The 26,150-nt window shown below is 38.0% G+C and overlaps 1 protein-coding gene across 3 annotated transcripts in view; it reads left to right on the top strand.

Moving 5' to 3' along the window:
- LOC115217873 (mortality factor 4-like protein 1) overlaps positions 1-26,150 on the top strand; it is a 42,055-nt gene that overhangs the window by 4,513 nt on the left and 11,392 nt on the right. For 2 of the 3 annotated variants that reach the window (XM_029787586.2, XM_036507807.1), the window contains exons 2-6: positions 1,397-1,443; positions 3,839-3,906; positions 6,384-6,470; positions 16,924-16,953; positions 24,851-24,930. In XM_029787586.2, coding sequence (XP_029643446.1) covers positions 1,397-1,443; positions 3,839-3,906; positions 6,384-6,470; positions 16,924-16,953; positions 24,851-24,930 — 312 coding nt within the window. The remainder of the gene's footprint in view (positions 1-1,396; positions 1,444-3,838; positions 3,907-6,383; positions 6,471-16,923; positions 16,954-24,850; positions 24,931-26,150) is intronic. The other variant, XM_029787587.2, reaches the window with a different exon arrangement.

The raw sequence follows: 26,150 nt of genomic DNA, 5'->3' as shown, positions 1-26,150 counted from the left end.
ACAGAAACAACCATTGAACACTCTGACAAACTGGCTTTTAGATCTTTGGAATAGTGGAGTGATATGCATTGAACTTCTGAAAAGGAGAAACGTTAGAACTAAGCACCTCGATAGTAAGTTTTTCTTGGTGAACGTACAAGGGTGGATATCTGGGAGAAGAGATGATATGGATTTGATGCAGGCTCAAGAGAAATTTTGTATTCCCCGCAGAGGGGAATAGGTTGTAAGAAACTCGGGAGAGAGCTGAACAGCAGAAGGTTTTCAGGGAAAACGCTATCACCCGTCATATAAGGTTTTGGCCTTTCTGTTAGCAAGTACTTGAAAGCTTTCTGATGTTTCGTCGACTAAGTCTTATTTAACTACCAACAGTTACTTCCCTTGTATTATTGATGGTAGAACGTAATATAAATAATTTAAAACTACATTTTGTGATAATCGTTGCTATTATGCAAAAGTGTCGTAAGTCCAAAGCGTTGCCCCTTTTTTTTCCCTCAGAAAACGAAAAAATAGTTTCACCATTCCCTAGTAAAACCGTTGTACTATACTTTTACAATTTTTGATATTTTGACATCTGAAGTAGCTGGAGATACGATAGTTTGACTAAAAGAACCTGCTATTGCAAGCAAAAATAAATATTGAAAAAAAAATCACATTTGGACATAGGACAGTTTAACATAACAAAAAAGTTATGAAGGATTGATTATATAGGGTGCTTAAACCAAAATTCCGCCTATATATATATATATATGTTTATATTTTTATTTTGGGGAATTTTCAGAAAATTTTGGCGAATTGTGTGAGATTTCAGGGCGATTTAGCTGTCGTTTTTAGCACATCTCACTACCACCTGATAGCGTCCTCGCTTCTCGGTTACTCTAACATGTATTGATGTTATTTTCAATATTTTTCTCCCCAGTGTAATCGCCTTTTAATTGGCCAATTCTATGAGACCGGCTTTTGGTGAAGGAGGGAGTTCGATACCGCTGCCCTCTTGAATTTTCCTGCCTTGATATTGGTTCATCTGGGATCTTGGAGGGAAGGGTTAAAAAATTATAAATCTTTTTTTTTTCAAAAATCGTATGAATTCCCTTGTGTAGAACACAAATTCACAAAACTTTTCTGAAAATTCCAAAAAGCAAAAGTTATGAGGGATTGTTATATGGGATGCTTAAACAAGAATCCCAACCAGGATCTTTTCGGTTTGAAAGGCAGATTTTAACATAATTTCTAGGTAACTAAAAAATTTGAAACTTTGTATACTGGTAGAATGTGTTTATAATAACAATGCTACCTCATCAGATGTTAATTAAATTTTTGCCTAATGATGTAATTACTGATTAGGCTCTTTGTATTTCTATTTTCCTGACTCGTGTATTTTCTTTTTCTCTATTTCAAGGTGAAAGGGTACTGTGCTATCATGGCCCTCTCTTGTACGAAGCAAAAGTAAGGCTTTTTTTTCATCTTTTTATTTGATGTCTTTCATCATCATCATCATCGTCGTTTAACGTCCGTTCTCCATGCTAGCATGGGTTGGACGGTTCGACCGGGGTTCTGGGAAGCCAGAAGGCTGCACCAGGCTCCAGTCTAATTTGGCAATGTTTCTACAGCTGGATGCCCTTCCTAACGCCAACCACTCCGTGAGTGTAGTGGGTGCTTTTTACGTGCCACCTGCACAGGTGCCAGGCGGGGCTGGCAACGGCCACGGTCAGATTGGTGTATTTTATGTGCCACCGGCACGGAAGCCAGTCGAGGCGGTGCTGGCATCGGCCACGAGTCGGATAGTGCTTTTTACGTACCACCAGACCAGGGATCCTGGCTGGTTCAATTCGATTTCGATTTCGCTTGCCCCAACATGTCTTCACAAGCAAAGGGGGTTGGCAAGGGTGCCTGTCGTACGGTCTTTATATATACTTTTTCAGCATTATCATCATTCATGTTCTATATTTAAGAGATGAGGAATTACGTACATTATTTACATTTGACGGGTATTTGTCCTCATCTTGTTTGTTGTTAACACAACATTTCGGCTGATATACCCTCCTGCCTTCTTCAGGTGTCTTGGGGAAATTTCAAACCTGGGTTCTCATTCCTAAGGTATTCTTCGAAGTTATTATTATTACTATTATTATTGTTAGTGTTCAGGTCACTGCTTGGAATTGAACTTGGGCATATGTCGTAGTGGTTAAGAGTGCAGGCTACTAACCCCAATATTCCAAGTTCGATTCCAAGCAGTGCCCTGAACACTAACAATAATAATAATAATAAAATTAATAACATCAATAAATACCTTAGGAATGAGAACCCAGGTTCAAAATTTCTCCAAGATATCTGAAGAAGGCTGGAGGGTATATTAGTCGAAATGTGTTCACAACAAACAGGATGAGGACAAATATCCATTTAATGTAAATAATATCATTCATGTTGTTATTATTATTAAGGTGGCGAGCTGGCAGTATCATTAGTGTGTTGGATGAAATGCTGAGGGGTATTTCATCTGCCACTGTGTTGTGAGTTCAAATTCTACCGAGGTCGACTTTGCCTTTCATCCTTTCGGGATCGATAAAATAAGTACCTTTGAAATACTAGGGTTGATGTAAGCGACACATCCCCACCTCCTCCATGCTGCCCTTGTGGCAGAAATTTGAAATAATATTTATTATCATTATTGTTATCAAGGCGGTGAGCTGGCAGAATTGTTAGCACACTGGAAGAAAAGCTTAGTGGTATTTTGCCCGTTGTTCCATTATGAGTTCAAATTCTGCTGAGGTCAGCCTTGCCTTTCATCCTTTTGGAGTCGATAAATTAAGCACCATTGAAACACTAGGGGCAATGTAATCGACTAGTCCCCCGCCCCAACAAATTTCAGGCCTTGTGCCTTTAGTAGAAAGGATGATTATTATTATTATGATAAAGGCAGTGAACTGGCAGAATCATTAGCATGCCAAAGAAAATATTCAGTGGCATTTCATCTGTCTTTGTGGTCTAAGTTCAAACTCCACCGTGGTCAACTTTAACTTTCATCCTTTTGAGGTTGATATAATAAGTATTAGTCAAACATCAACTTTGCCTGTCATCCTTTCAGGGTTGATAAATTAAGTACCAGTGAAACACTGGGGTTGATATAATCAACTAGTTCTCTCCCACCAAATTCCAAGTTTTGTACCTATAGTAGAAAGGATTATTATTATTGAGTGAGAGAGGCAGCGCATGCCATTAAAGTGACACTGGGGTAAAATATACGAAGCCCAGTATACCCATCATGACTACCATTCTGATAAGGGTACACCAGGCACATGCATCACAACCATATGTGCGGGACATAGTGATCTCATATCAAGATAAGCAGCACATGACCTTGCAAGTGGGGCCCATCTTCAGGGCAAGTAGCTCATCCCACTCAAATGGTCCCTGAATAAGGGTTGTTTAAGGATGTTGAACAAAACACCCATGTTTCCAGCGGTGAATTATCCAAACCTCAAAAAATTCCAGTCAACACATGGCTATGATGCTCCCCCACTACTGCTTGTGATCAGAGATGCACATATTGTCAGCCACTAAGGGACATGCTCAACTAATTAGAGTCAAGCAACTGATAAGCAAATCTGTAGTATTGAGCAGACTATTTGCTGTAGCCCATCTTTTATACCAAGACAAAACAATGTACATGATAACACTTCCAGTCAGTTAAGATAAGAAGCCACGAGAGCCACAGCCTAGCACTGTATCAGGGCATGATTGTGATTATTATTATTATTATTTGTTTTAGTTGATTATTGCTATTTCCAGAGTGTTTTTGTTATTAATACCTGTGAGTTTGTTTTTGCTGTTGTTGTTTCAGTGTGTGAAGTCCGAGGTGAAGGATAAAACAGTGCGGTATTTCATTCACTACAATGGCTGGAATAAAAAGTAAGTAACGCCTTCTTGGAATGTTGAGCCCTGATTCATTCAGGGGTTGCCCTTCAAATTGTATGGGCTTTTTCAACACTTGTTCAACCCCAGGTCCCACCTGACTAAGCAGACCAATGATGTATCAGCCATGATCATCCTTTCCTTATTTTAAACAAACAGAACATTTGATAAAGTACCGTATATCCTCGAGTATAATCCACATTTTTTCCCCAAAATTTAAACGTCAAAATCCCTAGTGTGTACTATATACAAGGTTAAAATGAAAAATATTTTCTAAGCAATGTCCAAGTCTCTATTTGCTGTCCGGCAATGTTTATTCAGACGCATTTTGTGATGTCGGGCATGAAAATACCTTAAGCTAAGCCTGAAAGCAATGAAGTCATAAAAGAATCATCCATAACTTGCAGTAAGCAACATTTATTAAAATAAAAGTATTCAGAACACAGAATAACATGTAATAAAAACAATATGCAAACATATTTACATTCCCATATAACAGTTAAGAACATCACCAGTATTGTATTACACATGTGCAGAAGTGTTTGTTCGACTAGGTGCTGCTGGCTTAGTTATGCACGACTCAAGTTAGAGAAGGAATGCGTATTATACACAAGGTTTAGGTTTTTTAGAGGTACAGCCCCCTAAAAATTCCCTGCGTATTATACCCAAGGGCGGACTATACTCAAAGATTTACGGTAATCTGAATGCTAAAGGGTTGGTTAACCTCTTAGCATTTAAACTGGCCATATCTGGCCAAAATATTCTGTCTGTTTTATGTTTAAACTGGCCAGATCTAGCTTCTCACACCAACCCTACAATGTCATTCCAAAACAGAACAATCACATCATTGAAATCTCAAAGCTGATACAGGATTAATTCAAAACAGTGAATAAATAAGCCTTACACGTACCAGTGAAGGCACATGGCTCAGTGGTTAGAGCATCAGGCTCGCCATCATAAGGTAGTGAGTTCGATTCCAGGACCAGGCTGTGTGTTGTGTTCTTGAGCAAGACACTTTATTTCACTTTTCTCCAGTTCACACGGCTGTAGCAATCAGTAGCATTGTCACTGGTGTCAAGTTGTATCAGCCTTTGCCCTTTCCCTTGGATAACATTGGTTGTATGGAGAGGGAAGACTGGTAGGCATGGGCGACTGCTGGTCTTCCATAAACAGCCTTGCCTGGACTTGTGCCTCAGAGGGTAAGTTTCTGGGCACAATCCCATGGTCATTCATGACCAAAGGGGGTCTATTACATTTGACAGAGTAATCCGAATGCTAAAGAGTTAAATTCCAATTGTGTACTTAAGCCTTTTGTTTCGTAAGGAGCATCAGCCCTTGATGAATTTTCTCCATCATTCTCAACTCTGGGTTATTGCAAATGAATTCCTCTTCCAAGTCATGTTGGTTTTGAATTGTCATCAATGCTTCTGTAGCTTTGCTTTTTTTTTTATTCTAGTAAAAAGCACTAACTCCACTCTGCTGAGTGGTTGGTGTTAGGAAGGGCATCCAGCTGTAAAAATCCTGCCAAAACAGTCACAGAAGTGCGGTGCAAGCTTCGGCCTGGCCAGCTCATGTGGTACCATTCCACCCATGCTAGCATGGAAGACGGAAGTTAAACGAAAATGATGATGATGATGATATAAGGATGTTGGCTCTATGCAAACCTATTTTTACCTTTTGGAAGAGGTGGTCCATAATTAGTCTTTCCTCTATCATTTGACCTGTGCAGTGTGGGAGGGGGCCCCGCCAAGAGATTGCACTTCACTGACATAGCTCTTGGAGCAATCATCATCATCATCATCACCATCATTTAACGTTTGTTTTCCATGCTGGCATGAGTTGGACAGTATGACTGAAAACTGGTAAGCTGGGGAACTGCATCAGGTTTCAGTCTGATTTGGCATGGTTTCTACTACTGGATGCCCTTTCTAATGCTAACCACACCAAGAGTGTAGTGGGTGATTTTTACGTGCCACCGGCATGGGTGCCAGTTATGAAAGGCACCCATCAGCCATAACTACAATCTCACTTGGCTTGATAGGTCTTCTCAAGAATGGTATATTACCAAAGGTCTCCGTCACTAGTCATTGCCTCCGTGAGATCCAATGGTCAAAGGGTGGTTTTTATGTGCCACCAGTGCAGGTGCCAGTTACAAAACACCGGCACCGACGATGGCTGATCTCGTTTGGCTTGATGGGTCTTCTCAAGCATGGTATATCACTGAAGGTTTCTGTCACTAGTCACTGCTTCTGTGAGGCCCAATATTCGAAGGGCGCTTTTTACATGCCAATTACACGACACTGGCATTGGCCATGACACTTGTGAGGCATAACCCTCCCCTCAGCCCTATCTCTGCAACAAAGAACGAACATCATGCTGGAAATTGAAAACCATATAATCATCCTCCTCGTTTTTCTTTTTTCTTTGGTCAGATTCTCAAAATCTGAATTTCTTTCTTTCTCTCTCCGTCTTAGTTGGGATGAGTGGGTTCCAGAAGCACGCGTGCTCAAGTATAATGAAGGAAGTGTACAAAAGCAGAAAGAATTACAGAAAGCTCATGCGTACGTAAATCCTTTTATATCTTTTCCTGATTTCTTTTTCTGATTTTTTTTTTTGCAAATACACTTTACAATATAAAATTATCCAATATTTTCCTATTTCTCTAATTGATTAATTAATTAATTAATTAGTTATTTTAATTATTCACTTCAATCCTTCTTCCTTCGTCTCCTCTCATTCTCCAGCCCCCCACCTCCTCCCACTTTTCTCTCCCCCATTCCTGTCTCTCGTTGTTGTTATATTCCATAGTTGTGTATATGTTTGTGTCTATGTGTAAATATTGACCAGCTGCGTTAGACTGACCGTGGTAGAGGCCATTACTTGATCATTTAATCAGAGGTATCTATCATGTGGATTCCTATTCAAAGCTTCCGTGCAGGTGGCACGTAAAATGCACCAATCCGACCGTGGCCAATGCCAGCCTTGCCTGGCACCAGTGCAGGTGGCACGTAAAAAGCACCCACTACACTCAGGGAGTGGTTGGCGTTAGGAAGGGCATCCAGCTCAGCTGTAGAAACATTGCCAGATAAGACCGGAGCCTGGTGCAGCCTTCTGGCTTCCCAGATCCCCGGTCGAAATGTCCAACCCATGCTAGCATGGAGAACGGACGTTAAACGATGATGATGATGATGAATAGACTCATTTCATCACTCCTGCCTTCGTGCTCTCACTATGACCATTACACACACACACTTCGCTCTCAATAGTCCACCCAAGCTGTGCGCAGAGATTACATAAAAAAACGTGCCTTATCATTACTGTAAGCAGTAAAAATCATTTTATTTGGATCTTTTCACTTTAACCGGCAGATTTTAAAAATAATTTCTATGTAACTAAAAAATTTTAAACTTCGTATTCTGGTAGAATGTGTTTATAAAACATCTTTTTCTCTTGGCTTTCTTGAGAAAATTCTGTAGTTTGTAACATATTTGTTGTTTAATTTCTTGCAGTTCGGCAATTTCAACCAATCAATGACGTCTATACCGTAACATTTTATGGCCGGTGTCATATGAAAATGTCCCTGTTACATATTATATATTCGTTTAAGAAACAGATTGGGTTTATTTACATTTCTGAAGAAAAAAAGATACCCTTCCCCCTAACCCTAACTCTAACCCAAAAACAGATTGAAATGCAATAGATTGATACTAAGGTCATAATTATGGGTGGACACTAAAGAGGGAATGGTTTTGTTATCCAGCTCTGTTTACGAGTGACCCCTCAGTTTATGGCCACGGTATCTTTTTTCTCATAAAAAAACAGGGACATTTTCATATGACACTGCCATAAAATGTTACGGCAGAAATTGAATTCACCTCAATAGACGTCATTGATTGGTTGAAATTGCCGAAATGCAAGAAATTAAACAACAAATATGTTACAAACTACAGAATTTTCTCAAGAAAGCCAAGAGAAAAAGATGTTTTATAAACACATTCTACCAGTATACGAAGTTTAAAATTTTTTAGTTACATAGAAATTATTTTTAAAATCTGCTGGTCAAAGTGAAAAGATCCTTATATTTTTCTAATTCAATTTTGATTTTGTAAAGCTTACCGTGCTGAGTTCAGCTCTTAACTATGGGAATTGCTTGCAGAGGGATCCTCTTGAATTTGTTATCACTCATCTGCATATGATGGCTGCATCTGATTTTAAAATGTCAAGTACTTGATATTATTTATTGCACTAGCACAAGGTAATCAAATATTGATTGCTTATTCACAAGTGTGTACACATGCACAATTCTGTAGTTGTAATATATGGATGTGTGTATGTGTGTGTGCGTATATATATATATATGTATATATATTTGTAAAAAAAATACAAACTGGGACAAGAACGCAAAACATTTAAAAGACTATACAAAAAACACGGATGGGACATTCGAAGCCTTCAATCTTCAGTCAAGAATCAGATCATCCTATATATGTGTGTGTATCTATATATATACATATATGTATATATATGTGTGTGTGTATATATATGTAATATATATATGTATGTATATATATGTATATATATATATATATATATTATATATATATATATATATATATTTGTAAATGTAAAAAAATACAAACTGGGACAAGAACGTGAAACATTTAGAAGATGATACAAAAAACACGGACGGGACATTCGAAGCCTTCAATCTTCAGTCAAGAACCGGATCATCTTCGCAATTTCGGCTGATTAATCTTGAGATTGCTCCGATCTGGCCAGCCCCAAAGCGCATTAGATTCCTTGGAAGAAAGCCTCGAATGTATACATATTTCTATATGTATGTATATATATATGTATATATATATATATATTGCTGTTTTTAATAATGTCCCTGGTGTATCATTGTTTTAATGTTTACTTTCCCATGCTTGCATGGGTCAGAAGGAGTTTATCGGGGTAGATGCCCTTCCTGTGGCCAACTTTAACCTGCTTCCAAGTAAGGTAACATTTCCCCATGGCCAGACATGTTTTTGCAGAATACTGGAAATGAATGAGTTTCATTTACAACTGTCACATGGTATCAAGACAAGGAGGCATAAACATTCACAAGCTAACACCTATGCACACATCACACACGCACACACATGCACGACAGGCTTCTTTTAGTTTTTATATACCAAAACCACTTATAAGGTTTTGATTGAGCCAGGTCTGTAGTAGTGGGACTGAACCCAAAACCATGTAGCTGAGAAGTAAACTTCTTGACCACACAACCACACCTGTGCCTATGATGATATGTGTGTATATATATATATATATATATATATACATATAAACACCATCTACATCATCATTTTATGCCTGCTTTCCATGTTGGCTTGTGTTGGATAGACAGGTTGTCACACAGACCATGTCAATATTTATGTAAAGTTACTGCCCTCCTGGGGCCACATCTACCTTATATGTTATATCATTTGTTTGCTGGTTTTTTGTGTTTTTTTTTCCATGCCAGCATGGTTCGACAAATACACAGGGCCCTGGAAATATTGCACACCTGCAACAGGAGTTGGACTCTATATAGGTGGGTTGAGGACAATAATATGCAGTTTAATGCTAGAAAATTCCAAGCCCTGTACTACCAGCACACAAAGCTGAATGAAATGCAGGCAGGATATACTGGCCCAGGAGGGATTGCAATCCCTGAATCAAAATCGGTGTGCAACCTGGGCATTGACATGAGTAATGATGCTTCTTTCCAAGTGCATATTACTAAATTGGCAATAAAATGCAGGCAGCTGGCTGGATGGATTCTCCAAACTTTCAGATTGAGAAAATAGGAAATCATGATGGTCTTCCAGGGGACATATGTCCTCAGCTGCTTAGATTACTGCTCCCACCTATGGTCACTACACAGTATAAAATTTTCTGATCTGAAATTTTCAGCTAATGTAAACATATGGACAAGTTTTTTTTTATGAATTGGAGGACACCACTCTCTCCAAATTGAATAGCTCTATTGTAGACTTAAGGCCCCGTTCATCGATTCTACTCTATCTAGCTTAACGATCCTACAATCAAGAGGAACATAACTCTAATTCTCCTTTTTTTTTTCTATTTTCCTTTTACCATTTTTTTTTCATAATTCCACTTTATGAACCCACCTTCATCTTTTGTTCCATTGTCCCAATTTGTAACTTGTATAGGCCATGTACCCAGAACCGTAAGATTACTTGGAGACGTTAGACAGGTTTTAAAACCTGCCTAGATAATATCTTCAGTGTGTGAAACTATTAGTAGCTCGTAACTATATACTCTGTACATCAAACAATATTTATTTCTTACCAGATGGAGTACTTTTTCTGTTGACCTTACCTTAACTGAAAAGTAAGCTATATTTATATATATATATATATATACATCATCATCATCATCGTTTAACGTCCGCTTTCCATGCTAGGATGGGTTGGACGATTTGACTGAGGACTGGCGAACCAGATGGCTGCGCCAGGCTCCAATCTGATCTGGCAGAGTTTCTACAGCTGGATGCCCTTCCTAACGCCAACCACTCTGAGAGTGTAGTGGGTGCTTTTATGTGCCACCGGCACGAGGGCCAGCCTGGCGGTACTGGCAACGGCCATGCTCGAAAATGGTGTTTTTTACGTGCCACCTGCACAGGTGTCAGTCCAGCAGCACTGACAACGACATAGGTATCATTAATTAAATATATTCTGTTAGAATATTATACACTGAATTTATAATGAGTGCTCTTTGTTTAAAACTGTCAAAAATATTAATACTATAAAGGGGTTCCACCTGTTACAGTAGGGTTTGCTTTGAGGGAAATCTACTTATTCCTAGCAAATTTAATGGCCACATAGACAATTACTCATCGCTTCATTTGTGAATACTATCTCCAGGATCAACTGGTTTACATTGTTAACACATTGTTGACACAGATCTGTTTGGTTTTTCAAGCTGTTACTGAACAGAAAATTAATGTAATTATTTATCAATGATTTCACATCAATCAACCTGTTGCTATTGAAATAGACTAGAATTTTTTAAATTTTTTTTTATTTGTATTTACTCGTTTCAATCATTGGACTTTAGTCATGCTAGGGCACTGCTTCGGGAGGATTAGTTGATCAAATCAACCCCAGCACTTATTTGTCCCTTTTTGCTGAACTGCTAAGTTAGAGGGACATGTACACACTAACACCAGTTTCTCATGGAGTGAAAGATAAACATAAACATGTGTACACACACACACACACACACACACACAACACTTTTCTGGGCTATAGTAGGTGATGTCTTCCCAAAATGCTGCTCTGTGGGATTGAACCGGAGACCATGCCATTGCAAAGTAGACTTCTTAACCACTCAGCCACGCCTACCTTACCTGACACCTGATGTGTTTGGTTATATGCTTTTTATAAGTTAATCAAATGGAGACAAGCATAGCCCATGATCTTTGAAAGCCCTTTCCCCACTAGTGACATTGATGAAGCTGGGGACTCCCTGACCCTCCAAACAGAAGGGCAGTGTTTATCTGAAAAACACGCTTATGTCAATAAAGCTGCATAGCGTAGTTGCTTCTACACTTCCCTTCAAAAGTAAATGAATGAAAGGGCTTTCTGGTTACTCTTTTAACTTGTTTCAGTCATTTGACTGTGGCCATGCTGGAGCACCGCCTTTAGTCGAGCAAATCGACCCCAGGACTTATTCTTTGTAAGCCTAGTACTTATCCTATCGGTTTCTTTTACCGAACCGCTAAGTTATGGGGACGTAAACACACCAGCATCGGTTGTCAAGCGATGTTGTCAAACATATACACACACATTCATATATATATAGGACGGTCTTCTTTTAGTTTCCGTCTACCAAATCCTCTCAGAAGGCTTTGGTCGGGTCGAGGCTATAGAAGAAGACACTTGCCCAAGGTGCCACGCAGTTGGACTGAACCCGGAACAATGTGGTTGGTAAGCAAGCTACTTACCACACAGCCACTCCTACACCAATATGTATATATATATATAATATATATATATATATACATACATACACACAACCGGCTTTTTTAATTTCCATCTATTCATTCCACATGTAAACCATTGGTCTGGCCAGGGCATTTGCCTGAGGCACCACACTGTAGGACCGAACCTAGAAGCAAACTTATATATATATATCTTCTTTTTATTGCATCAAAATTCTTAGATGTGGCCTGTGGTATGAAGTGAATGTGTTCATACACTATTCATATTTGTTTCTGTATTATCATTGTTTTATGTTTGTTTTTTTCCATGCTGGCATGAGTTGGATGTGTATGTGTGTGTGCTACAGATCTGTTTCACTACATGTAAGGGCCTATCAACATTTAACACAGCAACAACAAAAAAAGAAAGCCACCAGTCTTTCTTATGTATGACCCGCTTGCTTGGCAATGAATAATTTTGTTTTATTGGTTGGGTGCCTATCCTCTTATTCTATCTCTGACCACTTTATAGCATAGCATGGACTTAGCATGTCATATCACCACCAGCTGAAGAGAGGTTGGTTTATCAGGACTAAATAATACCCCACTTCTATTCTTTAGCAGATTTTATCCAGAATTACCTTCCTCCTAGCCACATGTGTGCCTTCACTGTGTTGGCCATGTCTCCTCAGTTTGTGTGAAATATATTTGTGTGTGTGTGTGTGTATTCTTTTATTCTTTTGCTTGTTTCAGTCATTTGATTGCGGCCATGCTGGAGCACCGCCTTTAGTCGAGCAAATCGACCCCAGGACTTATTCTTTGTAAGCCTAGTACTTATTCTATTGGTCTCTTGCCGAACTGCTAAGTTACGGGGACGTAAACACACCAACATCGGTTGTCAAGCGATGGTGGGGGGTACAAACACATATACACACACATACGATGGGCTTCTTTCAGTTTCCATCTACCAAATCCACTCAGGGGTGTATATTCAGGGTGTGCTAGATGTGTGCTGCACACCCATCGAAAAAGGCAAATTCATTATAAATATTAACCTTACAAATCTTAATGGAAAACTTTTGGTACACCTTTGCTTAAAATTTGGTGGCATTGGGTGTGGCAGCAGACCCAATACAACAACCACCACATGGCACCGATATATATCATCTTCATTACCAATTAATGTTTACTTTTCCATGCTTGCATGGGTAAGGCAGAATTTGTTGAGGCACATTTTTGAAGATATGAGCACTTTAGTACGGGTGGTATCCAGCAGGTTTGGACTTATTACAGTTTTCTAGAAGTATGAATGCATGGTCTCGTCTTCAGTGCTGAAGATCTGAGGTGGGAGATACAACCATCATTCTTTGCCACAGACTGCAGTCTCATACTGCAGTCACACACTTTACCAGGTTCCTTCCCGTTCAGTCCTTGATGTTGTTGCTTCAAAATATAGTTTAGAGTAAATAAAATTTCGTATTAATACCATCTTGAATAATTCAGATATAGTGTAAATAAAATTTAGAGTAAATGGAAGAATTTATTCCAGACTAATTATTTTTCATTTGTATGAGGTGTCTTATTTCATAAAGTGTTTAATTTATATATCTTAAGTTATGTCATACTGATGATTTCAAAAAAGAATGAAATAGTGCTTTACATGATTCCCACTGCCTAGAAATTTTAAGAACTTGTAACAAATAAGCAAAAAAATAATAATAATAATAATATTAGATATGTGTACTCTATGCACCTTCTTCCTTGGTCTTTGATTTGAAATTTAAATTTCCTCACCCCACCAGATATTGTGAAGAATTGATTATGTCCTTTGTAATGACTGCCACCTAAGGAGCAGCATTGGCATAAATAAAATTTAGATAGAATGGAGAATGGAATTTGGTATTAAAATAGTTTAGGTGAAATAGTTTGGAAATCATTCTTTCATGTGTCATAATCAAAAAAGCAAAAAAAAATTTTTTTTTTCCATAATTTATGTAGGCTTACATTGTTTTAACCCTTTCGTTACTGCATTTATTTTGAGATGCTCTGTGTTTCTTTCAATTACTTTAAATATAACAAAGAATTTAGTAAAATAACTTAGTTGTCATTCAGCTAGTGTTAGGAACATAAATTGTGACTAAGGTTTGGTGGAAGATTTTTATTCAAAACTTATGAAAACAAGACATTTGTACTCAGAGCCAGAGCCGGTTTCAGCCTGATTGGTAATGAAAGGGTTAAAGCAATCAAAGTCAGCATCATCGTTCCATTTTCCATAATGATATTTCTCAGATGGGCCTCCTTCTAACAAAGTGCCATTCCATCATAAGGCCCAAGATCCTAAGACCTTCACATTTCTTCCTCGGTTTTCTTCTACCTGTTTCATCCACTTGGATCTCATGACCCTTCTTCACCCTCTGCCATCTTTCATACACATTACATGGCCATACCAGTGCAGTTCTTTCTGGCGCAATCCATGTGTGACTTCTCCAACATACATTTCTTTGTCTCATCTCATTCATACTCAGTCAACCATGTATGCTGACATTGCAGGTTCAGCCATTCATGCTTATCTTATTTTGTTTCCATCTTTTGCACATCCTCTTCATTTAGGGTCTATCTTTTGCAACTATGTATGTTTTGCACTGGAAAATGTAACCAATATTACTTCTTCCATTCAAACAATGTTAATAAAGGCCCACAGACTCAAAATACACACGCACACACTATCTATTAGTCTATCAATCTATCATTCTAACTGTTTTTCCATCTATCTATCAATCTATCTTTCTATCTTATTATCTAATCTGTCTGTCTATCTATCTATCTCTATCTATCTATCTATCTTTTTAATCTATCTCTCTATATAACTCTCTATCTTTCTTCCTATGTATATATATATATATATATATGTGTGTGTTGTTGTTTGTGTGTGAGTTCTTCACTGTTTGTGTGTACCATTTCTGCTCACAAGGCATTGGCCAACTTGAGCCTACGCCTGAAGGCACTCACCCAAGTTGCCCCGCAGTGGAACCAAGCCTGAAACTATGTGGTTGTGAAGGGAAATACCACACTACTATATACACACACACGCATTTTGTTTTTATATCTGCTTTTCCATGCTAGCATCAATTAGACAAACGTATTGTTGAGGCATTGTTTTACAGATGGACACTCCTTGTGTTGCCAACCCTTGCCTGTCTGTTGAGGTATCTCACTCAATACATCTCCAATCTTATAAAAATTAGCTGACAAAGGAAGAGACAATGTCACTGATTGTAGTTTTCAGTGATTTTGGAGAAATGCATATGCAAATGAATTAACAAAAACACTTGTGTGTGTGTTGCACATGCACACATGCATGTACACACACACACACGTATGCCTCAGCTAAAAGTGAACTCATTGGCCTTTGTTTCCATTACAAAGTTCCAGTACAACCTTCATTTGTTTCTCTATCTTTCCTTCTCTCCCTCTCAAAGACAGTTTTACATACGGTACATATATACATCTGCTCTTTCATGCGACGAGCTGGCAGTAACATTAGCACGCCAGACGAAATGCTTAGCAGTATTTCGTCTGCCGCTACGTTCTGAGTTCAAATTCCGCCGAAGTTGACTTTGCCTTTCATCCTTTCGGGGTCGATTAAATAAGTACCAGTTACGCACTGGGGTCGATGTAATAGACTTAATACCTATGTCTGTCCTTGTTTGTCCCCTCTATGTTTAGCCCCTTTTGGGTAATAAAGAAATAGGTACATATATACTTGTGGAGGCACATGGCCTAGTGGTTAGAGCAGCGGACATGCGGTCGAGGGATCGTGGGTTCGAATCTCAGACCGGGCGATGTGAGTGTCTATGAACAAAACACCTAAGCTCCACGCAGCTCTGGCAGAAGGTAATGGCGAACTTCTGCTGATTCTTTTGCCACAACTTTCTCTCACTCTTTCCTCCTGCATCTAGCAACTCACCTGCGACAGACCGGCGTCCAATCCAGGTGGGGGACCCTATACGCCAAGGAAACCGGGAAACCGGCCCTTATGAACCAGGCATGGCTCGAGAAGGAACAAATATATATATATAGACATTGCTCTAATATTAGTTTTATTATGTCAAGTCTGTGCCATTGTAGCTACAATGCTATTAAAGTTGGCTTGCAGATCTCAAGTCTATGCCTCTGTAACAGTAAAGTCTTTATTATCAACTAGCAGTATCGCCCGGTGTTGCTCAGGTTTGTAAGGGAAATAACTATATAAGCATTTTTAGAGAGTTACTTCCCTTATATAACCCGAGCAAAAATCATTAAAAATGCGGAAAAATGATGGTAAATTTTTTTTTAAATCGTAGACTCATCGTAGACGCGCACTAATACCCAGAAGAGCTCGATATGAATGACAACTATAAGATACCCACTTTTGGTTAAACTGCACTGCAAAATGTGGGAGTAGTTAGGAATCTAAATTGGAGGAGACAGAGTCTCACACACACAACTTAAATTTTATATATAAAGATTTGCTGTGACAAGTCTTCTCTGTTGTACTTGTAATTGTGGTTGTTTTTTTGTGTTGGTTTGCCATAACAAGTCAATGTTGTAGTTGTGATGTAATTTTATATTGCCCTGCTATAAAACAACGCTAATTCTCTAGCATTTAAACCGTCCACATGCCGGCCCAAATACTCTCTACTTGTTTTTTATGTTCATATACTGGCCAGATCCAGCCTCTTACACCCACCCTATAATATCATTTTTAAAAAATCAAAAAAAAAAAAATCAACAGTCACATCATTGAAATCTCAAAGCTACGAGAGATAATGCATGATTAATTCACAACAAGGTGAATAAATAAGCCTTACATTTAATAATAGAGTAACCCCGAATGCCAAAGGGCTAAGCCAGTCAAGTTGCGACTTATGTCTTTACTGTTAGTTTGCTATAACGAGTCTGTGCTGTTTGTAGCTGCAATGTTCTTTAAAATTGGTTTTCTATGAGCAGTCTATGCTATTGTTATTGTAGCTGTGATGTCTTCTATTTTATTACTCCAGCTGCCGTAACACATGGAAGGATTTAAAACTGTAAGTTTCACTCTGAACCAATTTTAAACCTAGTCTTCTTTTATTTTGTTTTTTTTTCTGTTTTTTTTTAACATTATGTAATTTGTCATGTTTTTATCTTTAGTTTTGTCGAACTTTCAGTTCTTTCTTTCTTTCTTTCATTACTATTGATTTGATTTTTTAGACGTTGTTATTATAATTATTTGCCTTTTGTCCCTCCTGGGCCGACAAAATAAAATAAAATGCCAATCTAATTATCGGGGTTCATAGTATTGACTAACTCTCTTCCTGCCCCCAAAATTGCGAGCCTTGTGCCTAAAATAGAAACAGCGTGTCAGACAAAATGCTTAGCAACATTTATTGCGGCTCTTTCCGTCCTGGGTTCAAATCCTGTCTTTCATCCTTTCAGGGTTGATAAAATTAAGTACCGGTCAATTACTATTATCATTAAGGTGGCGAGCTGGCAGTATCGTTAGTGTGTTGGACGAAATGCTTAGCAGTATTTCACCCATCACTACGTTCTGAGTTCAAATTCCACCAAGGTCAACTTTGCCTTTCATCCTTTCGGGATCGATAAATTAAGTACCAGTCAAGTACTGGGGTCAGTGTAATTGAATAGTCCACTCCCCACAAATTTCTGGCCTTGTGCTTATAGTAGAAAGGATAATTATTATTTTCATTATTATTATTATTAATGGAGCTAGCTGGTAGAATAGTTAGCATGCTGGGCAAAATGCTTAGCGGTAGTTTGTCCGTCTTTGTGTTCTGAGTTCAAATTCCATTGAGGTCAACTTTGCCTTTCGTCTTTTCGGGGAGGTGGGGTGATAAAATAAGTACCAGTTGAGTACTGGGGTTGATGTAATCAACTTATCTCCTTCCCCAGAATTGTTTGCCTTGTACCAAAATTTGAAATCATTAATTATTATTATGATTAAAGCAACAAGCTGGCAGAATCGTTAGCACACCAGGGGAAATGCTTAGCGGCATTTCCTCCAACTTTATGTCCTGTGTTCAAATTCTACCTTTCATCCCTTTGAGGTCGATATAATAAGTACCAGTTGAGAGATGGGTCATTGTAATCAGCTATCCCCTTCCTGCTTAATTTCAAGTCTTGTACCTACAGTAGAAAGGATTATTATTATTATTATTATTATTATCATTATTAAGTTAGCATGCTTATGCGTAGTGATTGCTTCCAGACTTTTACATATTGAGTTCAGATAATGCTGAGGTTGACTTGGCCATTCATCCCTCCAGCATTGATAAAATAAAGTACTAGTGAAATACTGTGGTTGATATAACATGCCTCCCTTCAAAATTTCCGGCCTTATTACTGGATCAGAAACTATTACTATTATTATTATTATCATTATTATCATTATTATTATTATTATTATTATTATTATATTATTATTATTATTATTATTGGTAGTGAATTGACAGAATTGTTAGAACTTCAGAAGAAATGCTTTATAGTATTTCTTTCAGCTCTTTACATTCTTACATTCTCTGTAGCAATCCTTCCAAGGTTAACTTAGCCTTTCCATCCTTCTGGAGTAGATTAAAATGAAGTACCACTTACGTAAGGATCAATGTAATCAACCAGCTACCTCCTTCAAAATTTCAGGCTTTGTGTGTATAGTAGAACAAAAATTATTCTTAACATGGAGTAATTTTGGTGAAGCAGTGTGTGAAATTACTTTAAAGAGATTTGTTGTGTAAGGCCAGTACAAAAAAAGTACAAAGTAAGCTACAAAAGGGAGAGAAAACAAAACAAAGTTGCAGTTTTACTTTATATTTCAGGGCTATAACCCTTTCTTCAGGACATTTAGAAAAGTCATTGTTCATCCCTTGCTTTTCCATATGTCCTGAAGAAGAGGTTATAGCCCCGAAATATAGAAATATAAGATAAGAATGCAATTTTGTTTTGTTGTCTTTCCCTTTTCCTTTTGTAGTTTACTTTGAACCTTCTTGCACTGTTCTGGCCTTACACAACAAATCTTTTTAAAGATTATTATTTTTGTTTAACACAACAACTTCGCTGGGGGGATATAACAAAATGTCAGCTGTCCACACCCAAAGGACCGATGTAATACTCTTCATTCAGATTTTGAGAACTCTGCAGACAATTTGTGCAGTTTCTAGCAACATTGATCTCTGTAGACACTCTCATCTTCACATTTACCCCTATCTTTTCAATCTTGTTTGTGAACTTGGTACTTCTAGTACCCAAGGCTCCAATAACAACAGGTACCAACGTTCACCTTCTTCAACAACCACAGTCCTTTTATTTCCCACTTTAAATCATCATACCTGATCTGCTTCTCTTTTACTGTTCCCAATTCTCTCATAATATGCAATATCTATGACTAAACAGGGTTTTTTTTTTTTTGTATATTTATACTAGCAGTATCGCCCGGCGTTGCTCGGGTTAGTAAGGGAAATAACTATATAAGCATTTTTAGAGACGTAAAGTATAATCTCAATATGGCTAACCACAAAGGGGGAGGGGGTTACTGTAGCTTTTTACGTTCTGAGATTTAATAATAAATTTTTAGAGAGTTACTTCCCTTATATATGCCAAAAATGCAATTAAAAATGGGAAAAATTGATGGTAAATTATTTTTAAAATCGTAGACTCATCGTAGACGCACGCTAATACCCAGACGGGCTCGATATGAAACTGCACCGCAAAATGTGGGAGTAGTTAGGAATCTAAATCGTAGGAGACAGACAGCACACAACCTCTCTTTTATATATAAAGATATCTATGACTATGTGGTTCAATATAGCCTCCCCCTCCCTTCTTTTAGGGAGGTTTGGCTACTATTTTTACCAGATAGAGCAACATTATAGAAACTCCCTCAGCTTATTTCCTATAATTACGCAAGGATGATAGGTGTCAAAACCAGTCAAGTACTGGACAAAATATCTTGTGTCATTTTTGTATTCTGGGTTCAAATTCTAACGAGAGTAGTCATTGTCAGTTATCCTTCCTGGATTGATAGAAAAAAAATACCAACTGCGAACTGGGGTAAATTCCATTGATTAGCTCTCTCCAGCCTCAAAATTTGTGATTTTGTGCCAATGTTACAAATCCATTTTTGTTATAAAAGTGGAGATGGTGGAGCGCTGCTGAACAGAATGTTTTATGAGTTGTGTTCAGATTTTTAGTTCCTCTACAGCCTAAACTTAAATTCCACCAAAGCCAGTTTTGTCTTCCATTTCTTCCTGAGTAGATTATTTTTAATATTAGTAGTGATTTTGAGATTTAACCCTTTCGTTACTGTATTTCTGTTGAGATGCTCCGTGTTTCTTTCAATTACATTAAATATAACAAAGAATTTAGTAAAATGACTTAGTTATGATTAAGTTAGTTTTAGGAACATAAATTGTGACTAAGGTTTGGTGGAAGATTTTAATTCAGAACTTATGAAAACAAGACATTTGTACTAGAGAGCCAGAACCGGTTTCAACCGGGTTGGTAATGAAAGGGTTAATTTACTAAAGCCTCTTGACTATACCCCACCCCATTCCTTGCTTCTCTATGAATTTGTGGTCTGGTGTCAGTTAAAATTCATTTGCTATTGCATCTTTTTATTTTCATTTATTTTAATGTAGATTTTTTTCTTACATTTTGTTTGTCATTTCTTGTGTTTTTGTATCTTAAATTCCTTATATGTACTTATGCATATATATATATATATGTATATATATATAATCAATTCTTTGTTTTGCTCTTTATACATCACACATGGTTACTGCATCAAGGTACTTTATGTCTTGTTAGATACTTTTAAACACATACAATATACATACATATACGCATGCATACATACATACATATATATAGTTATGGTATATTCTTTTAAGAATGCAGTTAAGTACAGATTTGCCCTGTACTATCCAGTAGTAGTATTATACATACTTGTAGATTTGCTTTTGAGCATCTGTTGTGTGGGAATATATAATCATTGTAATCAGCTATTTAGTTGTCTCCTACAACATTCAGGGGTATGGTGTACCTAATTTTAAATTGGCACATGATCATGGTATATGTGTATACACATATACACACACACACACACACTCATATATGTAAAAAAAATATGCACATGCTCACATACATACTTTATATATACATATATATATACACACACACACATGTATGCATATCTGTAAATATGTATGTGTATATTGTGTATGTACCTGAGATTATATTATATATGTATTCATTTATTTATTCACTTAATCTGGTTCTTCAGTGAAAGAAGATGACAGTACTCAATATATGTTGAAGAATGTATTTTTTATTTAAACAGGATTTTACTTATCTTGTGATATGAAATTCATGCCACTATGAACTCCAGGCTTTCATGCCTGAAGATTGCCGTTACATGAAACTCAGTTTCAACATTGTGGCAGTCACTGTTAGTGCTATTGCTGCTCTGTAATTGATATAATTGCCATTGTTGTTATTACCAAATGGAAGCTTCTGAGAAAATCCCTGTGAATAGAGTAACATTATCAACACAATCTGCAATAACCTACATCTGTGAATATTATGGTTGGGTGATGAGGAGAGCTGAGTTTTGTTAATTTTGTTTATTGAAGTGTGAAGGATGCATTTCAGAGAGATGATAATAAATAGAAACGGTGCAAGTGTGTCGCCTCTCCCCACTAATTTCAGGCTTGTGCCTGTGTTAGGAAAGATTATTATTATTATTATTATTATTATTATTATTACTATTATAAGAAAACTCACAGCTTATTTTACTGGGTATGATGGAAAGTGTTGGCTGTCCACAACCAGCAGACTAAAGTGACACTTGTTTACTGGTCATGCTTCAAGAACCATGGGAAGAATTCTTGTATTTCCAAGCAATGCTGATTTTTGTAGGTGTTCTACATTCACACTTGCACTGATCTCTTTCAACTATGTTGGTAGTTGAGTGCTGATACTTCCAAGTGCAGCAGTTACTATTGGTATCACGTCTACTCTTCACATTGACCACAACCTTCGTATTTCCCACTTCAAATTGTCTATTATCATCATCATCGTCATCATCATCATCATCATCATTATTATTATTATTATTTAGGGAAGTGAGCTGCTAGAGTCATTTCACTCCGGGCAAAATGCTTTTCTGTCTTTACATTCTGATTTCAAATTTTGCTGAGGTCGTCTTTGCTTTTCATCCTTTCGGGGTCAATAATATAAGTACCAGTTGAGGTCTGGGGTCAATGTAATTGATTGTCCCTCTCCCCACTAATTTCAGGCTTGTGCCTGTGTTAGGAAAAATCATTATTATTATCAGTGTTAAGGTGGTGAGCTGGTAGAAGCAAGCATCAGCATGCTGGATGGAATTCTTAGTGGTATTTCACCTGTCACTACGTTCTGAGTTTAAATTCCGCTGAGGTTAACTTTGCCATTCATTCTTTGATGGGGTCAATAAATTAAGTACCAGTGAAACACTGGGGTTGATGTTATTGACTTAATCCCCTCCCTCAAGCTGCCCTTGTGGCAAAAATTTGAAATCATCATTATTGTTAGTAGTAGTAGTAGTAGTAGTAGTAGCCGCAGCAGCAGCAGTAGTAAAAACGGTTTTATCAGGTTAGAACTTTACACCAGCAAGGCACCTGTTACCGTTCCTCTGTCTTACTGTAATCTCTCATCACCTGACAAAGCTGTGTCTCTTAATACTATTCCCCACTTAGTTGGGTGGGGGGGATGTCTTGTCTTGCAAATTACCTGGTGAACTCATTGGTACTGGTACCACGTTAAAAGCATCCAATTTGCTCTATAAAGTGGCTGGCATTAGGAAGGCTGTCCAGCCATAGAAATGATGCCAAAGCAGAACTCTTGTTAGCCAGTACTTGTTGAACTATCCAACCCATGCCAGTTACTTGGTGAACCCATTGGTACTAGTGCCACATTAAAAGCACCCAGTATGCTCTGTAAAGACCTACTGGCTAGATCTGACCTCTCACACATACTCTACAATGTCATTCTAAAAGTAAACAATTCCATCACCTAAATCTCAAAGCTACGAGATAACACAGGATAAATTCAAAGCAATGTGACTAAATAATATGATTGAATAATCTGAATACTAAAGAGCTAATGTACTTTTAGCAATACTCTACTCTTTTACTTGTTTCAGTCACTTGACTGTGGCCATGCTGGAGCACTGCCTTTAGTTGAGCAAATCGACCCCAGGATTTATTCTTTGTAAGCCTAGTACTTATTCTATCGGTCTCTTTTGCTGAACTGCTAAGTTACGGGGACGTAAACACACCAGCATCGGTTGTCAAGTGATGTTGGAGGAACAAACACAAACACACACATATATATGATGGGCTTCTTTCAGTTTCCGTCTACCAAATCCACTCACAAGGCTTTGGTCGGCCCGAGGCTATAGTAGAAGACACTTACCTAAGACGCCATGCAGTGGGACTGAACCCGGAACCATGTGGTTCATAAGCAAGCTACTTACCACACAGCCACTCCTACACCATAGACAGTGATGTGGTTAAATGAATGCAATGTGCCTTAAGCCCTGGTAAATTGTGTCTTCTGATTAACATGAGTTAGGGTGAATAGCATTAGGAAAATACAAAGGTAAGTTATAGTTGACTGTATAGCAACATTTATTTCCGATGCTAAAGTGAAATCCATCAACTGGTACAAGTGGAACTCTGTTAAAAACATTAGATGATTTCAAAATGTTTCTTGAAGTTGAAGATAAATGTTGGATAAAACGCAAAGCATAGCGTCAAATATTCTAGTTATAAATCTCTCCTTGCCGAAGCTGCAAAGTGGTATAAACTGTTTTAATGTCGAAGATCAAAACTCGCTCATAACAAACTCACCTCCCTAAGGAATTACCTGGAAGAAAGGTCCCTTAAATAACTGATGTTGGGACACTTGGTTAATCTATTATGTTAAGGTATAGATAGTCAGCATAAATCTAAATGGACTTGATCATCACATGATGAGCCAAAATGGGTATCTAAAAGTAAAGAGGTACAATGTGGATAGCTAAAGGTAAAGAGCGAATCTGCTTCTGCTCTATACTAAAACCTTTTATTACCTGAACATGTACTGCTGAAATTGGGGGGTGTCTAATATGCCCATATGTCTTTGATGCCATCAAATGCTGTGCTTGAGGAGATCTAGTAAGTCAAGTACATCAAAATACAAATCAAATGGAAATTATAGTTGTGATACCCATGCTGGTGGCACGTAAAAAGCACCATCCGAACGTAGCTGATGCCAGCGCCACCTTGACTGGCTTCCGTGCTGGTGGCATGTAAAAAGCACCAACCGATCGTGGCCGTTGCTAGCCTCCTCTGGCCCCTGTGCTGGTGGCATGTAAAAAGCACCCATTACACTCACAGAATGGTTGGCGTTAGGAAGGGCATCCGGCTATAGAAACACTGCCAGATCAGACTGGGGCCTGGTGCAACCTCCTGGCTTCCCAGACCCTGGTCGAACCATCCAACACATGCTAGCATGGAAAACGGATGTTAAACGATGATGATGATGATGAAGATGATTTATATATATATATATATACACACGATGATCTTCTTTCAATTTCCATCTACCAAATTCAGTCACAAAGCTTTGGTTGACCCAAGGCTATAGCAGAAGCCACTTACCCGAGGTGACACGCACTGGGACTGAACCCAGAACTATGTGGTTGGGAAGCAAGCTTCTTACCACCAGCGATATTTGAAAAAGACTTTCTGCACAACATACACATGCTTATATGCGAGTGTGTTGCATTTATTTTCTTCTCCCGAACGATCAGTTTCATCATCAACATCATTCAGTCCATATCTACAGAATGCTCTGTGTTGTTGTATCAGTGTTTTTTGTATTTTTTTTTTCCCTCTCTCCAATCTCTTGCAGAGGAATCAAGAAAACTAAAACGAAGAAAGATAAAGAAAAGACTTTGCTGTTTCCAGGCGACAAGACAAAACATAAGAGTGGTAAGTCTTTACTTGTTCCATCTTCTTAATCTTGCCACACTTACCTCTTGTCTATCCTACACACACACACATCTATTTATCTCTCTCTCTCTCTATATATATATATATATAATATATATATATATATATATATATATATATATATATAGATATATATATAGATATATATATATATATATATATATATATACATTTATATATTGATCACGTGACCGACCAGACCATCAGATGTTGTTACACATCGCTGGTCACAATGCGCTTCGCATTGTTTTAGCCTTCAAATGACGCCACCCTACTGGCTAAGCGAGCAGGCCAACAGAAGAAAGAGTGAGAGAAAGTTGTGGCGAAAGAGTACAGCAGGGATCGCCACCACCCCCTGCCAGAGCCTCGTGGAGATTTTAGGTGTTTTCGCTCAATAAACACTCACAGCGCCCGGTCTGGGAATCGAAACCGCGATCCTGCAGCCGCGAGTCCGTTGCCCTAACCACTAGGCCATTACACCTCCACACACACACACACACACACACCACACACACACACATACATACATATATATATATATATATATCAAGAACAATCTTACTTAGAAATGGATGCGTGTGTTCCGTCATATAATAAATTAATAAATAAAATATATGCATATATACATACATATATGTACGTACCTACCTCTACATCTATATATATATGCATATATGGGTACAGGACACCAAAAAAACGTCGAACACAATGAGAAACGAAAACATAAACACAAAACCAAGGACCTGGACATTTTTCTTAAACAATGAAAAAATAGAGTACAAGACAAATAACACAAGGAAAATTCCCCTTCTTCAGTCACCGTGGTTTCATCTACTCTGCGTTTCCAAGGTGAAGGCGATACGCATCTTTGATAGAAACTTTCCTAGGTTCGCGGTTTCGATTCCCAGACAGGGCATTGTGAGTGCTTATTGAGCGAGAATCCCTAAAGCTCCACGAGGCTCCGGCAGGGGGTGGTGTTGATCCCTGCTGTACTCTTTCACCACTCTTTCTCTCACTCTTTCTTCTGTTGGCCTGCTCGCTTAGCCAGCGGGGTGGCGTCATTTGACGGCTAAAACAATGCGAAGCGCATTGTGACCAGTGATGTGTAACAACATCCGATGGCCTGGTCGGTCACATAGTCACATGATGTTTGTGTATATATGTATTTTTTTATTTTTTATTTTTATTTTATCTAGTTT

This window comes from Octopus sinensis, linkage group LG12 (genome assembly GCF_006345805.1).
Source record: "Octopus sinensis linkage group LG12, ASM634580v1, whole genome shotgun sequence".
Taxonomy (NCBI): domain Eukaryota; kingdom Metazoa; phylum Mollusca; class Cephalopoda; order Octopoda; family Octopodidae; genus Octopus; species Octopus sinensis.
This window is presented reverse-complemented; position numbering and strand designations above follow the sequence as displayed.